This window comes from Akebia trifoliata, chromosome 8 (genome assembly GCF_017979445.1).
Source record: "Akebia trifoliata isolate Shusen 1 chromosome 8, ASM1797944v1, whole genome shotgun sequence".
Classification (NCBI taxonomy): Eukaryota; Viridiplantae; Streptophyta; class Magnoliopsida; order Ranunculales; family Lardizabalaceae; genus Akebia; species Akebia trifoliata.
In genome coordinates, this window is record NC_141382.1 from 5,067,190 (window position 1) to 5,083,577 (window position 16,388).

The 16,388-nt window shown below is 35.0% G+C and overlaps 1 protein-coding gene and 1 pseudogene across 3 annotated transcripts; one reads left to right on the top strand and one right to left on the bottom strand.

Annotated features, from left to right (window-relative positions):
- Positions 1 to 192: 192 nt before the first annotated feature.
- LOC147395648 (PRA1 family protein F2 pseudogene) lies at positions 193 to 5,656 on the bottom strand (annotated as a pseudogene). Its single transcript, XR_015180350.1, has 2 exons — positions 4,739 to 5,656; positions 193 to 348 (listed from the first exon to the last, which is right to left on the bottom strand). The product of XR_015180350.1 is annotated as a PRA1 family protein F2 pseudogene (transcript).
- A 5,394-nt stretch (positions 5,657 to 11,050) lies between these two features.
- Positions 11,051 to 15,195, top strand: LOC147395649 (Signal recognition particle, SRP9/SRP14 subunit). 2 transcript variants are annotated; one of them, XM_086451496.1, is made up of 5 exons: positions 11,051 to 11,219; positions 11,343 to 11,411; positions 14,342 to 14,435; positions 14,883 to 15,005; positions 15,094 to 15,195. In XM_086451496.1, exons 1-4 carry the CDS (start codon positions 11,148 to 11,150, stop codon positions 14,957 to 14,959), a joined length of 312 nt encoding a protein of 103 aa, XP_086307622.1. In that variant the 5' UTR covers positions 11,051 to 11,147; the 3' UTR covers positions 14,960 to 15,005; positions 15,094 to 15,195. The 2 variants fall into 2 exon arrangements, with proteins under 2 accessions (XP_086307622.1, XP_086307621.1); XM_086451495.1 differs by having other exon boundaries at positions 11,053 to 11,219; positions 14,883 to 15,195.
- The last annotated feature ends 1,193 nt before the right edge of the window (positions 15,196 to 16,388 follow it).

Sequence of the window (16,388 nt, forward strand, 5' to 3'; positions counted from 1 at the left end):
GACTTTATGAATGGAAAACCCAATATTTGATATGGAAAAAAATGGAATTCACGTTGCCGACCCCAATATTTGACTTAAGGTATATGATGATGATTATGATGCTCTCTTTTCCTTTTTTGAATTTCTAACATAACTTGTACAGTCCACGAGACTGCAGTAACAAATCAAGAGATAATAAACATGGTTTAAAATCTCTAACTTATTAGTAAGCTTATACAACGATGCACCTTGAATGAGACAGAACGACACACTAGAGGAAAAACAGTACACGTTGATACTTGGTAAGCTGATACAGCAAGATGTCTTGAACAAGACAGCTGAATGACACACTGGAGGAATAGCAATACACTTTGATATGCAAAGAAACACAATACATCACTCTAAACTATTTGTAATGCTTAGTGAAACTAAAATACAACATACTTGTTATAAAAAACATTAAAAACAATATTTCAATTAGTTATTTTTGTTATGAGAAGATCATCATCAAAACCTAATCCCAGAAATTTGGGGTCAGCTGCACGAACTATGTTCCTCAATCCAATCTGTCTTTCTTTTGTTAATATAAACTAGAAGGTGGCATGGGCAAACACACATGTATATGAAGGGCTTATTTGAAATTTAAAATATTAATTAAAGGGTAGATTTGAAGATTACATACTAAAAAGGATATTTTTTGTGATTTTAGGACGTGTTATGGCAATTTTCTTGGTTTTTGAGGTGGGGTGCATTTTTGGAATCCAAATTTTGGTGTCGAACCACTGCTACTCCACCTTCTCTCATTATAAACTTGTAATATCAAAGATGTGTCCATAGTTGCTCTCTACCTCAACCTACATTATTTTTGTCTTTCTCCAAATCTTCTAAAACCTTCAACTTGCACATTTCTTCTAATTGAGGCTATAATCAGCCTTTGTTTCACATGACCAAATCATCTCAATTGACTTTCCCGTAGTTTATCACCTATTGTAATTACTCCTAATATTAACGAAAGCATTCATTTCTAGTTTCATCTTCTTTAAGTGTTACTGCTTATCCGTCTTACCATCATCATCTATGTATAGTTTCTTATTGCCCAACATCAGCTCCATAAAGGATAGCATGTCTCACTGCAGTCTAATAAAATTTTCCTTCTAATTTGATTGGGATGCATTGGTCACATAACATTCCATAAACGCACCGCATCTTTACTTATCCATTTCTAACTCAATGGACAACATCCTTCTCAACATCTCCATCCTTAATAGAACTAAGTTAATGAAAATGATTTCTTCAGGTTATTTCCTAATCATCAAATCCTTCTCAATCTCTCCATCCTTAATGGAACCGAGATAACAAAAATGATTGCTTCGGGTTATTTCCAAGTCATCATTTTTATTAGCCCTTCCTCTTCATTTGTGTTGTTTAGAAAGGTTGCAATACATTCATCTTTACTGATAAAAAAAAAAAAAGGTTGCAATACAGTATAGCCCTCCAAGGTTCTAGTTTTGCACCATCTCCAATCCCTTTATCCCTTGGTTCTACTTATTCTAATGGTCTTGGACTCCAAAAGGAAGCTTTCAGAGTTATAGCTTGCAATTCTTTAGTCTCATTCATTCACATATAGCATACACCAAGGGATCTATTCTCGAATACAAGCAATTACTTCTTCCATAACTAGAGCATACACATACAGACACAGTGTCTATCTTTGATAACCGACTCTAACTCAGATTGCGTTTGTTTCCCTGATATTTTTTCACGAATTACAACAGTTGAAGCTTGATAACAAACAAGGAAACACCAAACGAACCACCGATCAAATTGTTCCATTTGAGATCATCTCTATGATTTTTAGGATCCTCATAAACAATAGGGCAAAAAACTATGAGTCCAACCAACTCAACATAAAAAGGGATCACTGCAAAGATTGGAAAAGGAAGTACAATCATGGGATTGGGTTTGTAATAATGCCATGGAGAAGTTTTAGCATGTCTTGTGTTCTTTTGTTCTTGTATCATTGGTTGGTCTCCTCGACCTCCTTGATGAAATTTCTACCTGTTAATATAAGTGTGTTCACATCCGCTCTTGCTACTTCAATCTGTGTTCTTTTTACCTGCCTCTCGCTCTTTGTAATCTTCAACTTGTAAAATCCTAAACAATGCTCTAATTCGCCCTCATTACACGATACTTAATCATCCCAATTGACTTCACCTAGTTCATCACCAATGGGGCTAATCTTACATTTTCACGAAGCATTATTTCTTATTAGAAATTTCTTAGTTCTTTCATTCACCCATCTTAGCGTCCTAATTTCAGTTAGAAAGATATTTTTATTTGGATGCATAGCATCTGTCCAGTGTCCAACCAGTACTAAAAGGTAAGAAGCATATCTACCAGTCCCTATACGAATCTTGTGCTCAACATGAGACCCCAAAACCAATTCAGCCATGCCACTAAAAGCACAATTTAGACTCGGCATCTCTCCAGGCCATATGATGGACTAAAATCACCAAAACAGTCCAGAAATTATCAAAACTGCAGCCCACATCCCGTACTTTTCTAGAACCGCTACACACGAGTCACCAACGCCTTCCAGATAGCAGGATTCGTGGACAGATCATTCCGCATAAGCATAGCCGACTAATGCATGTGCAGCTACTCAGGGAAAGGGATCCACACCACCAAAACTCTTTATGCTCCACACATCCATCGATTCTTACAGCCTCGAGTAAGGATGTCTGAATTCCCGTCCATTGGCAAGCCTCCCGAATCTTTTAAATAATTGTTTAAATATACTAGAACTTAATAATTGTTTAAATAACTTGAGATGCATTACTCTTAATAATTCAGTAAAAGCTAATGCAACCAGAAGGCAAATAGTTACTTTCTCATTATATCATCCACTATGTATTGGGAAATCAAGTGCCTAAGCATCATCAGCTATTTTCTTTAAAAAGGAGACGGTCACATTCATCAGTACAGCCCAGGCTCCTATAATTTACCTCATCCTTACCCTAATATTGCATTCTGCTTTTGTGGGTGATAGATATCATGCTATTTAATGTTCTAAAAGTGAAATGTGACATGGAAATAAGAAGCAAAAAATAAAATAAAAATGAAAACATAGCACTCCCCTCTCGAGGGTTAAGAGAGAGATCCGATTCTGTAAAAATTACTTGTTTCAACTTATATATATATATTGCTTGTTTCGACATTCATTGTGTTTTGGAGGTTCTCTATTAATGTTTGTTTTAAAGTGCACCCTTTACCGGGACAGATGTATAATGAGCAAAAAATAAATAAATTATGAAAAGCAACAAAATATCATTTTGAAGCATTTAAAATGTAAATAAGAACTGGTTCAAAAAACAAACAAAATAGAAAAGGAAAGTCGAAAAGGTGGGGGGATGGACTGACAAGTTTAAAGGAGCATGTGCCACTAGAAGAAGACCTTCAAATCCAAAGAAGCTGAAATAGCTTGGTGGCTGTCCTAGGTGCAGAGCATTGTTAACCAATCTTTAGGGTAGCTATGTCAAAACCGATTCCTGACAATACGGACTATTCTTTTTAATGAGAATACTGTCGCCTTGTCTCGGATATAAGACCTACGAATCTGGTGTTAGCGGAAAGAGAGAAGGAATGGGTGACTCTCTATGGGGCATGCGAGAAAAAGAAGCTGGGGCGGGGAGTGGGGTGGCGGGACAAAGAGATGGATGGGTGTATCCGGATCTAGGCCAATTTCCCTATGCGGAGAAGGGCTCATCTCCCTAAACCAGAAGTCGCTAATCTAGGCGTATGGTCTTTGTTCATTCCAAAGAAGAAGGTAGTGTTCGGTAACTAACAGTTCCCCCAGCGCCGGTTGGCTCTTCAATTCCCCTTTCCTAGAAGTGTCTGTCTCATAAAATTGAACAAGAAACCAACTTTCATCCTTGACCCATTCACCTCAAAACGAACCTATCAACTGCATGTCCTATATAAACTAGCCTAACCCTTTTCTACTCAAGGCAATGAAAGAGTTCTGAGGAACAACTAATCACTTACATAGACTTCAAATAAAAATGAAGTATCACCATCTGATTACTTATTATAGTTATAGAATTTTTTCCATTTTGATTTTTAACTCGATTCATATACTTCCCTCAATTCAAATAAGAGAATTGGATTTGTTTTTGCAATCTTTTTCATTATTCTTTTTATAAAGTGAACTATTTCAATAACAAATGACAACCATTAAGTCAAAATAGTTGGCCCCGTAAATGCAATTTCGCATGAGCAATTGGGTATGCATTCTCAAACAAGCTTCAGAATCCAACCACACCAATAAAAGATTTATAGCAATATATCTTAAAACCAATTATGCTCAAAAGAAAAAAAGATGATATTTATCATACTATATCATATAGCAGAAACTAAGACGTCTTCAAATGAATGTTCCCTAATTCATAGTTTCCACACAAAAGTTACATGAATGTCCCTCCTAAATTTACATTGCTATTAAGCTGAAAACCAGATGTACAACCATTTTAATCTAGAAGGGCAAAAATAGGGTCAATTTGCAGTAATAACAATTACAAATCGATTCAAGTAAACAAATCAACAAAAATATAATAAAGATAAGCATAAACAATCTAGACTCGATGTAATCTGAGCACCTCTATTGAAAAGCTATTATAAACAATGACAATCAAATCAAACTTTAGAAATGTTAAACTTTCCATAAAGCAAATATAAAAGAAATGTAAGCAGAAATTTCCACCTCTTCAAACCAGATCCATTACAGAACAATTGAAGAACCCCGATGTCAGATTGAACGAACAAGGCTGAACTGCACTTGATTCAAATCAAAGTCCAGATAACCAAAATCCTTACTCAAAACCACTCCAAAACCAAAATTAAGATCATCAGATTCACACATGACTATAACTCGGCCCCACAACCGAAAGCAATCCTCCATCAATACCTTCTTGTTCATTGAGAAACTGATCATCAGTAATCCTAAATGCCGCGTGTAAGCCAACAATTACAGCCCCAATTATAAGCGAAACCAGAACATTCAACCACACGTGAGTAAAAACTAGGGCAACAATCGTAATCACACTCAGCACAATCAGAACCACGCGATCATCTAATGTTCGATTAAACACCATGAGAGGTTCATCGCGGAAGAAGTATAGAAAAAACCAACCAACAAACACGACCAAGAACACGATCATCGATATTGGATGCCATAAAAGACTTAAAAACAGTATCAATAAGACAATAATGGCGTAATTAACTCGGAAAAAAGTGAGATTTTTCTTGATACGAACCATTGCTTCACCAAAACTGTACGGTCGGATAAAAGTTGATGGATCCGCAAGTTCTCGCCATGGACGACGAGTCGCAATGATCGATTTCCCTCTCTGTTTCGCTTGAGAGAAGAATTCGATCCCAGAAGTCGAAGTCGAAGAAACTTCGGTAGGAAGAGTTCCGTAACCCTTTTGAGAGGTCGTCTTCGACATCGAAGAACAAACCCTAATCTCTCTCTGGTCTTACCTATAAATCCGAATCTTTAAGATTGAATTTAGCGGAGAACAGATGAAGAAAAAACCCTAGAGAGAGAGAGAGAGAGAGAGAAGGATTTCTGGTTTGCTTTGTTAACGAAAGCGCGAGCCTGAGAAGACGCGCGACAGTTGAGATATTTTCCCTCTTTTTCGAGGAAGAGGCTTTATATGTAAATGCCCTTGAATCTATCATTAATTACGGAAGTAACCTAACGGCTAACGGTTTGCTTTCCAATAATGGAAAGGCATTCATGGAATTTGGCCGTTTCGTTGCACCCATGATCCATCGAGCATCAACTTTTTCAAACTTTACATAAAGGCCGACTTTTTTAAGTGAAAATTGGAGATACCATGGCATACGCCTTGACTTTGGTCTTGAATGAAAGACTAATATAAAATGACCACAACACTCTCATTTCAAACACATTACAACCCATTTTTTTTTTTATTTTTTTTAAATTATAAAAAAACCCTCGTGGTCTTGCTCCTTTCAATGCCTAACACATGAAATTGAAAGGTATAAATCAAGACTAATGATAAAAAGATGTGTTGACACATGCAGTCTATACTTGTTTCACGTGGCAAGTGCACATGATCAAAGATCTTTTTCCTTATGTATCATGAAGTAAAAGATCTATGGTTGTGTGCACTTACCATTACCACATCAATCGCGTATTTGTATTTTTATCATGATTCATAAATCAAAGATAGAAGTGTCTTCTTTTGCTATGTTTTTTTGATAATTGGGTATCTTCGTAGACAGTGGATTGGGCTCATGTCTAGGTTTTTCCCAATCTATAGATCATGATTTTGTCTAAGGATTAGTCCCAAGGCACACCACACGCACCAGGTAAGTGGGGGTGCGCCATCGCGTGTGTCCCCAAAGGAATTAATGCTCATACTAGGTATCGAACTCATAACCTATGAGCATTAATTGCTTATCGGTCCGAAATTGCCATTCAGCCAACCCCCCAAGGTTCCTCCTTTGCCATCTTAGTATTACCAAACTCTTTACACAAGGGCGGAGCCAGGATTTTACCCTTGTGGGGGCATCATAAGAGTGGACAATGTTTTTTAGGGGCAACTAAGAGTGTAAAAGAATTTTGTGAGGGCAATGTAAAAGTGGAAAAGTTTTTGTGGGGGCAATTAAGAGTGCAATTTTGTTTTATGGGGGCAATAGCGACAAATTTCTTTATCCACCGCTATTATAAGTCGCAATAGCCCATTACTTCCTGGTATGTTTGAAAATACTTATGGGGGCAAGTGCCCCCATTGCCCCCACTCTAAATTCGCCCATGTCTTTACATACATGGTCACTCATTCGCATTAATAAAGCATAATGAGAACATAAATTCTTCTTCTCTACAATCTTTAAGAAAAGCGATGACATAAAGACCTCTTTATCCATACTAATCTAGACACAAGAATAGGATTCAACTGTAGAAGCAACGAGCCTTAATCCTTTAAAAATACCAAGAGAGAACCCCTTCCTTCACACATGTTTTAAAAGGGCCTTTGAAAGTAAAAAAGTGAGGTGAATCATTGGAAATTTAACGAATAATTTAGAGAAAGGTTCATAGAAATGAATTAACTTGCTCGAATCGTTGAGATATGTTCCCACTGAATGATTCACCTTACTCATAGCTTCCTTTGCCCCTTTCAAACTAGAGTGAGGTTAACAATTCACATCTCACCAACTAGGTACTTTTTTTTTAACCAATTCAAGCTTGTCTTTGACTCATCATCCAATCTTCGTCTGAGAGACATCTTGAAAAAAATCTTTAGTTTTTCTTCTCGAAACCTATACTCCTTCCTTCCCTAAACCCCTATTTTATTTTTGAGATTTTATTTTTCATGGAAATAAAATCTTTAAGTTGATGGAGAATAAAAAATGTTGCCTTCGAAATTTGACAAAAAAAAAAAACATTTACCTGACAAATCATTTACCAGGCAATTGATATCTAGGCACACCCCTTTCCATTGTTTGACTACATCATGAAAACTAAGATAAACAAGTTCTATGTGCTCTTTCATTTAAATTGGGTTATATAGGTTTTTTTTTATTTAAAAATTATAGTAAGTCTAGCCTTACTAGCTTAGTAATATTTCAAATGTTATATGGGTTGTTGATAGGGGCAGATCCAAAGGGGGCCTCTTTAGTTTATTTAATACACTTTCTATTTTGGTTATAAGTTGAAATAGCCCCCTGTGTTTTTAACTGTTTACATGCCCCCTCTTTCGGGTTGATTGCCCCTCCCTCTCTCTCTCTCTCTCTCCCTCCCCTTCGTCGTTCAATTCTCTTTGACCTAATTGCCTCCCTAAATTTTTTTTTTTTTTTTTTATGATTTGGACACCACTCTATCAAATTTGGGTATAATGTGTTTTCAAGCCGATGACATTCTCTTTTGGAAATTTTGTTTTTTTTTTGTAGACTAACCAAAAAAAAAAAACCCTCATTCTCAACCTGTAACAAAAAACCTTAATTTTTCTTCATAAAATCATTCATCTTCAAGGACTTGCACCTCTATAAAAAATTAATTTTAATCTAATCAATTTCATCTTCAATCCATCTTTTTGAATAATACCTTAATTCCTTGAATTATACCTAAGAAATTTCTATCACTTGATATTGGGAAAAGAACTCAAAGGGTTTTTTATTTCAGGTTTAAGACGAGGGTCATGTGGTCATTTTGCATCTGTCTATTCAAGAGCATTTAGGCGAATGTTTGAGACACCCTATATTTTTAGGGGGCAACTATTTGTATACATCAAAATGGCTCATTTCACCCACTATCTTGCGATACCCACCTTAACTTTAAAATAACTATCTACACAAAACTATTAAATATATTTTAACCTAAATTGCTAATTTCACCCTCCTAAAGGTATCTAACCATTTCTTCTTCTTCCTTCTCTCTTTTTGATCACTTCTTCTTTGAATCTAAAAAGGTTTCAATGAGGGTTTTAAGCTTTGATGTTACTTATTTTTCTTACCTTAAATGCTTCCAATCGAGTCGAAGTCATTTACATGAGAAAGTTCTGTTCGATAGGTACTTACCGAATTTGTTTAGTAATATTAGGTACCTACCAAATTTGCTACAACAAATTCGATCTAAACCTACCGAACATAACTTCCAAAAAAATCTTTGAGTTCTTCAATTCAAAATCATCGTTGTAAGGTTTTAATAGCGGTTTTCCATTGTCCTTGATGATTAAATGCTAAAAAATAAAAGACATTTCAAATAAATAAGATATCTTGAAAAAAAAAATTAAAACTTAATCTCCATTGATTCAACCTCTCACAAAACTTAAAAGGAGATGGATATGAAAAAGAAGAAGAATAAAAGAAAGAAAAAGAGAACAGGAGGAAGGAAGAAGAAGAAAGTGGATTTTGGGTTTTTGTTCGATAGGTGGTGGTGGGTGCAATAAGCCAAAACGAAAGGGTGAAATGATAATTTTTATTTTTATAAATGTCACTTAAGTGGCTGCATTGAGCCATTTTAGTGTGTGCAAATAGCTGCCCCGAATTTTTAAGTTGATGGCATTGCCCACTTGACTTGGGTTTTCTCTCATAGATTAGTTAGAAATGATCTAAATGTCCTTTTCTTCAACCTCTAACTACAAGTTCTTCAATTTTCCTTCTAAAACTGATGTTCTTCAAACTCTTGAACGTTATCATTAACTATGCTTTGCCCCACTAGGGGGAAATCTTGACTCTACCCTTGGTCATTGATCTCACCTCGTGGCATCCAAAAAATATGATCGATGCCACATGGATGTAGAGGACAAAATTCTATGAACTTTAAAAAGAAAAAAACCTTAAAAAAATATTTTTCATCATTAAATTTTAATTTTAAATTTAGAAGTCCGATAGCCGTCCATTTTCAAAACCATGGATCAAATCCAAATTTTTTTTTTTTTTTTTTCTTTTTAGGATCAGAGTTTTCCCATGAAATCCATATGGCTATGGTGTTGGATTTGCCAATTTGGTAATCCATTTGAGCTCGACACCCTTGGTAAATTTTGAAATCCTACTAAATTTGTAAGGGAAGTGTTTCTTTTTTAATTAAGGGTAGGGATATGTTGACTCCTAAGAATGACTCATGAAAAGAAAAACACATGATCTCACCTTTTAAATACCAAATTCAATGGTTGAGATTTATGAATATCTTGATAACACAAATCTCGAAGATACCTATCCTGAGGATAAATCTTAATCATTAGATTTTACATTTTAAAGGGTTGGGAGTATGTGTTTTTCTCATGAGTAATTTTTAGGAGTCAAGGGATTCTAACTATTTTAAATTAGGAGATGGTATGAGGAAAGAACATGTATGGATTTGTTTATAATTTAAAATACTGATTAATAGATTTTTAAAGATTATATAATTAAAAAATGATATTTTCTTTTAGTTTTTAAAACTAACCAACTTGATTATAGGGTTATTGGTTTGCAATTTATGATTTTCTTTTGCTTATATTAAGTTTAAATGGCAATTAAAAAAAATCCAAATTTGGTTGTCGTCTGGCAAATCATTTTCTTAGAGGAGAGGGGGGGAGAAAAGATTTCCCGCTCCATGGCTGTGAAAAATCATTTTTCCCGTCTTTTCTAATTATTTTGCAATCAGACATCGTTAAAATTAAGTTTTTCACGGTAAACTATTTTCCTTAGAGTTTGCCGTGTCATCAAACAAGCCCAAAGGGTTTTTGATGTGTGTGTGTGTTGGTAAAGATTGAAGATGAGGGCATTTCAAAAAAAATTTGCTAGTCTCCAATGGAATGCCAGAGCCAAAGGATGTGTCTTCAATTTGAAAATGAAGGGGGTGTATCAAAATTTTATTAAAACTTACACTTTGTTTGGAATGAGAGAAGAGAAATCCATTATAGAGATGAGAAGGGAAATTAAATTTCTCTCTAACATGTTTGGATTGACATGAGAGAAACTAAGACAACTTTGAAATTTTAAAATGTCTTAAAAGAGATCTATGGGCAGAGTTGGAATTCTAAAATATTTTTAAATGGTTTCTCTCCCCTTCTCTCGACTTTTGGAGAGAAAGAAAACTCACTTTTTCAATTTCTTTTCTCTTCCCACTTAACAATCCAAACAAGAGAAATGAAGATAAATTCATTTATTTTCTCTTCTCTTCTTTCCATTTCTCTCAACCAAACATAGTGTTAGAGAAGTTCTTCCAAAATAAAAAATTATCCATCCTTAAATTAATTGGTGTGGTAATATAAAATTGAGTTGTTCTTGAATGACTTAGTAGGGAACATTTTAACGTGGTTGTGGGCACATATCCGTAGATGCATTTTACTTGTATCTCGAAGAAAATGCATCTGCGGGCATGCATGCACCACCACGTAAAGATGCCTCCCCGGTGTATTCCCCACTGAGGTCACACCAGCATTAATCTATAATCTATAAACTTATAAATAAAAAATTCTATGTTTTATAAGTTTAGGGTGTAGTCATAACTTAATGGTGTGTTAATATCATATATTTTTTTTAACACTAGTAAATTTCCAAACAAAACCCTAGAGGAGTAGTTGAGCTCCTTCTCCAGATCGAAGTCAAACTTTTCTCTGTTCGTCTCTTTGTTGCGATTTTTGTTCTTCAAATCAATGGTTTACATCAGTTCGTGGGACGAATTCATGGAGAGATCCGTACAGTTATTTCGTGCGGACCCCCAATCGGTATTTTTTCTTTTGAATCTCTTTCTTATTCTTTTCTTCTTGTTGTTGATCTTCAATTTCTCAAAATCTTTATTATTGAATTCTCGTTAAAATTTGATGATTGTTGTTTTCATGAAAAATCAGACACGGTATGTGATGAAATACAGACATTGTGATGGGAAATTGGTTCTCAAAGTCACTGATAATCGAGAGGTATGTCATCATCACCATTAAAGCCTTATCTGACAGATTTGGGATCCTTTAAAAGAGTCAGATTTATTGTATAATTGGTTTGATCGTGAATTAGGTTCAATTGTGCAAGCAAATCATACTTTAGTAGACTTATATTTATTGGATGGTTAATACAAAGGCAACGATTCATGCCATGGATGTAGAAATTCTGGTTTGATTCTTGACTACTTAAAAAACCCAATTGGCTTCAACCAAAACATTTTTTTTTTTGGGTGATTGGTAAACCTGTTTTTAATGAGATCAAAAGCTAGTTGGCAATTTCAACCAAAGCATAATAATGGATGGTGATCCATTGATCAGTTGGATGTGGTTGCTTGGATAGAGTAGACAAAGAAGTTCGATTCCCGTAAAAGTGATGATCAGTAGGATTGTAGGTGCAATGACCTTCCATACTGATGAAAATTGTGATTTTGCATCAGATAGAGGTCAGACGCTTTTAAGGTTTTGAGACTTTTGATGGTTATGTAGTAAGAGCCATGTTTTCAAAACTCGGTTTGATATCTCATCTTGTCCATGGAAGAGATTGAGTTGTCTTGGACGAGACAATCCATTTAACTCGGTTTACATTGATCGATTTATATATATTTAAATTAAAATAATTATAATGTTTTAATAAAATAAGATAGATTAGAAAATGTTTAGTGATAAAATCATGTTTTATTCATATAAAAAATATTTAAATTCTAAAAAAATTAATTATTATAATAAAAATCTACAAAATTCTGGTTGACTCGGACGAGTTTTACTAACTTGGCCGAGATTTTCAAAACATCATCGAGACATCTCCTTTATCTCACAAGATGATGTGAATGTTGAGACACTGTGTAAATCCGTATTGTAACTGAATGAGACCGAGACGACTCGGGTGAGTCATCTCAAGCTCAAACGAGATTTAAAACCATGGTAAGCGGTGGGATATGTTAAAAAGGTCTTGTTTGATTTTGCGTGGGATTGAATTCATCCAATGTTGGGAGCGGGAGTTTCACAAAAAAAAATTAGAACTTGAATTGTTTTAGGAACATAAGCATAGGGATGTACATTTTACCCAAAACTCGTACCGAAAATCGGATCGTAAAGTGGATCAAACCTGGATAGAACCTGATCCGGTTTAGACAGAACCGAAACGAGAAAATTCGGTTCGAGTTAGGGTTGACCCCTCCCGAAACCTGATTGAACCCAGACCGAACTCAGTATAAGGACCGAAAACTGAATTATTATAATATGTTTATTTTTATAGGTTTAAGCACAAATGCTATCTTGGCGAGTTGGTAAGACGTGGTGGCTCTGTCACAACCTTGGTTCAACTCCCCTAGAACCCACTTTTGTTTGAAAATATTTCAAATTCAACTATTTAAATTTTGATTCTACCCGAACCTGAAAAATATCTGAAACTTTTGGTTCAGTCTGGGTTTGGTTTTGACCTTTGGAACTTGAACCTGGACCGAACCCAAAAATTCGGTTTGATCCGGTTTGGGTTTACCCAAATGTACATCCCTACATAAGTGTGAGTGGGAACAATGTGCTGGGTGGAAGTTCTTGCTTCTAGGATTGAGTGTATGTTGTTGTGTGAGATTATTCCTTTATATTCTAGGATTGAGTGTATGTTGTTGTGTGAGATTATTCCTTTATATTCTAGGATTGAAGTTCTTGCTTCCAGGGAAATGCTATGATGCAATGTCTTCCTCTATTTAGGTAGGATACAAATAATACAATTACGTACCTTTTTTTTTTCCAGGTTCTCTAAGCATATTTATATCATCCAATAGGCTCATTGAGAAAATTCATTACCAGAAAATGGACAAGTTTGCTTAACTGTTTGTGAACCCAACAATTAGGAGAGAATGGCTTACTCTTTAAAACTACATTCTCGGTACCTGTTTGAGTTTTTTGCACTGCTTTTGTTAGCTTGCACAAATAGTTTTTATTCCACAGAAGTTCAGACCCGCTATTGCTATAGCTATAGCATTGTTACTTCTTGTGAAATGCCATGTTGGGGATATGATCAAAAGCTATATTTATTTGGCTTTGAACTTGATGTTTTACCTGTGGTCCTCCCTATCTCCACTGTGATAATTCCATCTCAAGTCACATAATTATAAACCCATGTTCGATTCCCTCCCTAAGCACATTGTGTCAACTTCAGTTTTGTTGGGAAGAGGCTAACAAGTGCAAGATTCACAGAGGGGCAACTTGTAGATTTTTCTTTTACAAATCATTGCCTAATGAAAATTGTGATAATGACATAGAAATGTAGGTTTCAAGCTTGCATCACTCGTTAACTTGTGGAGTAGTATTAAAGAATATGGTTACAGAAAATTATGATACACCTATCAAATGTATATTTATGTACATATATGATATGGATCGGGCTACTTGTCGCCTCCTGCTTTGCTAAGAGAAAAAAAAGGATAACAGAAAAGAGAAAGGTCGAAAAGAATGTTAGAAAGTTGAATGATTTGATGATCAAGAATATTATGAAAAAGGAGATAAATGCCCAAAGTTTACTTCTGATCAATTTTTATCGGGTCAATATAGGATTTTCTAGTATCCAAAACTGTTGAATTACTTAGTTTACTAGCACAAACCAAATTTTCTCACGCACGTCCAACTTTTATTGGAATACCAGCTGGCCTACCCCAAGTTTCTTTCACTTCTTAACTCTGGGGACATAACTGATCCAATTTTGGTGGAATGACAGTTTGTTGTTACGTTTCCTGCATTAATGTTTACAGTTGCTGAAATGAAGTTCTCATGTTTTTTGAATTGGTTGCTTTGATTGCTTTGATGTGTGTTAGAAGAATCTCATTACGATGAGCATATTTTATTAAACTTTCCCCATAACATGCTTAGAGTGTGCTGTTATGGTTGATTAGTTCTATGTTTCTTGCCAGTGTCTCAAGTTTAAGACAGACCAGGCACAAGATGCCAAGAAGATGGAGAAGCTTAACAACATCTTCTTTACTCTAATGGCACGGGGTCCTGATGGTATTCATCTTTCTTTGAGATTTCCATTGATCATTATTTACGTATCTTATCCTTTTCTCTATGACAATAATTGTTGTTGCTAAAGTTTTAATTTTCTGTGAAATAACATGCAATAGCAGTAATGTTATTGTTGTTGTGGGCATGGTTTAAAATATCGTATCAATTGAATGTTTCAGCTTCTGAAAAAATCGATATTGTATCGGTCAATACAAACTGATACATTTTGGTACACACCCGATACATTCCTGAAACATTCATTGTTTCATATTGACCTTGGCCGATAATGATACGTATCGATCGGTACATTCCGATATTTTAAACCATGGTTGTGGGCACCACTAAGCATTTCTTCTCTTCTTCCTTTTTTTGTGTGTGTGTGTATGGTGTATATCAAGTTGTAAATCTTGATGTCTACAGAATATGCTCTAAAATCAAATCTTTGTGCAGCGGATATTACAGAAGTATCAGGAAAAGAACAGGCAGAAGCACAACCATCAAAGAAAGGAAGGGGAAGGAAGCAATAATAAGTTTTAATACAAGGAAGGAAACTAGGCTTGAACAAAATAGTAGGTTAGTGAGGGATGACTGAAGTTTTTTCTATTGAGCCATTTCTTTTGATTGAAGAAATTTTCACAAGTGACAACTCCATTATTTTCAGGGATTTTTTATTTACGAAACATTCCAATGGAGAATTGTAAAAGAAACAGATGATCCATCTCTCTTTATTGTACTATGATTCGCGATGCTTGATTTTGCATTACACTTGGATCTATGCCTTTTTTTTGAGACTAACGTTTTCAGAGGAAAAAATTATGCTTGTAAAATAGACGATTAAACACTTCTAGGAGGAAAAAATCTAGCAAAAACTGTGTCACAAAACCTTAAGAGAAATGCAGAAGCCATGGAAACAGATAAACTTATTACTCATCATGAATCTGTCAACCATCTATCTAGAACCTATATCTTCAATTGAGGCATGTCTTCCAATTTTTTCTAGTTATATAAACTTCATTTTGGCGTTCATCATTTCCTTTTAGATCCTCTACTTGGTCTTCATTATGTTTTCCAAAATCATATCAATTGATTTTTTTTCTTCATATTATCTCATTTAGGTTCATTACTAGATTCACTTGAGTATATACTCATTTCCACAATATTGTTGTTTTTGGAAAGTATAGCTGCTTCATTGTTGTCTATTGTAAAGACTCCAAAAGTGCCCATTTTGAACCAACCAACACTTATTTTATGGGTAACATCCTCATTATTGCCTCTCATCTTTATGGATAATGGTTATTTTGGGTTATTTCTGGGCCATCAATCTTAACTAACAAGTCATTGTTCCATAATTTTAATTTCGAAGTAAGTTCAGTTTAATAAGTTCATTGTCTCATATGTTAATGATCTACGTAATGGAATCTCTTCTTAAATATGAACAATTAATCCATCCATAAATTTACTACAGAATTTTAGGTCCTATATAAACATATTTGTGGGACCACAATCTGTTATCATTGACAGTCCTTGAACCATCATACCTCAAAGAACAAGATAGGGTTTCATGGAGGTTGCAAATGATAGGATTTTGCAAAGATTAAGGGTTTTGCCAAGAGATTGAAATGATGGGTTGAAGACAAGCTTGAAGAGGTTCAACATATTAAAATGATTTACTTTACAGGTTGAAAACACTTACTAGAAATTTTAAGGACTAGGAAACACTTTATGTTGCTAGTTTCATGGAGTAATTATCCGATAAACATATCTCCAAGTGAGGAGGATCTAGCGTCATGGGCTAACAATAGGGATGGGACAATTGTGGGGTATAAACGTCCTACTCTAACTACAACGGATTAGGCTCCACACTACCTCACTTTATTGTTCATTTTCATCCCCTTGAATTTTATTGTCTTTCTTCTCCCTTCCCCCTTTTAATGATATCACTCAAATTTTATTATA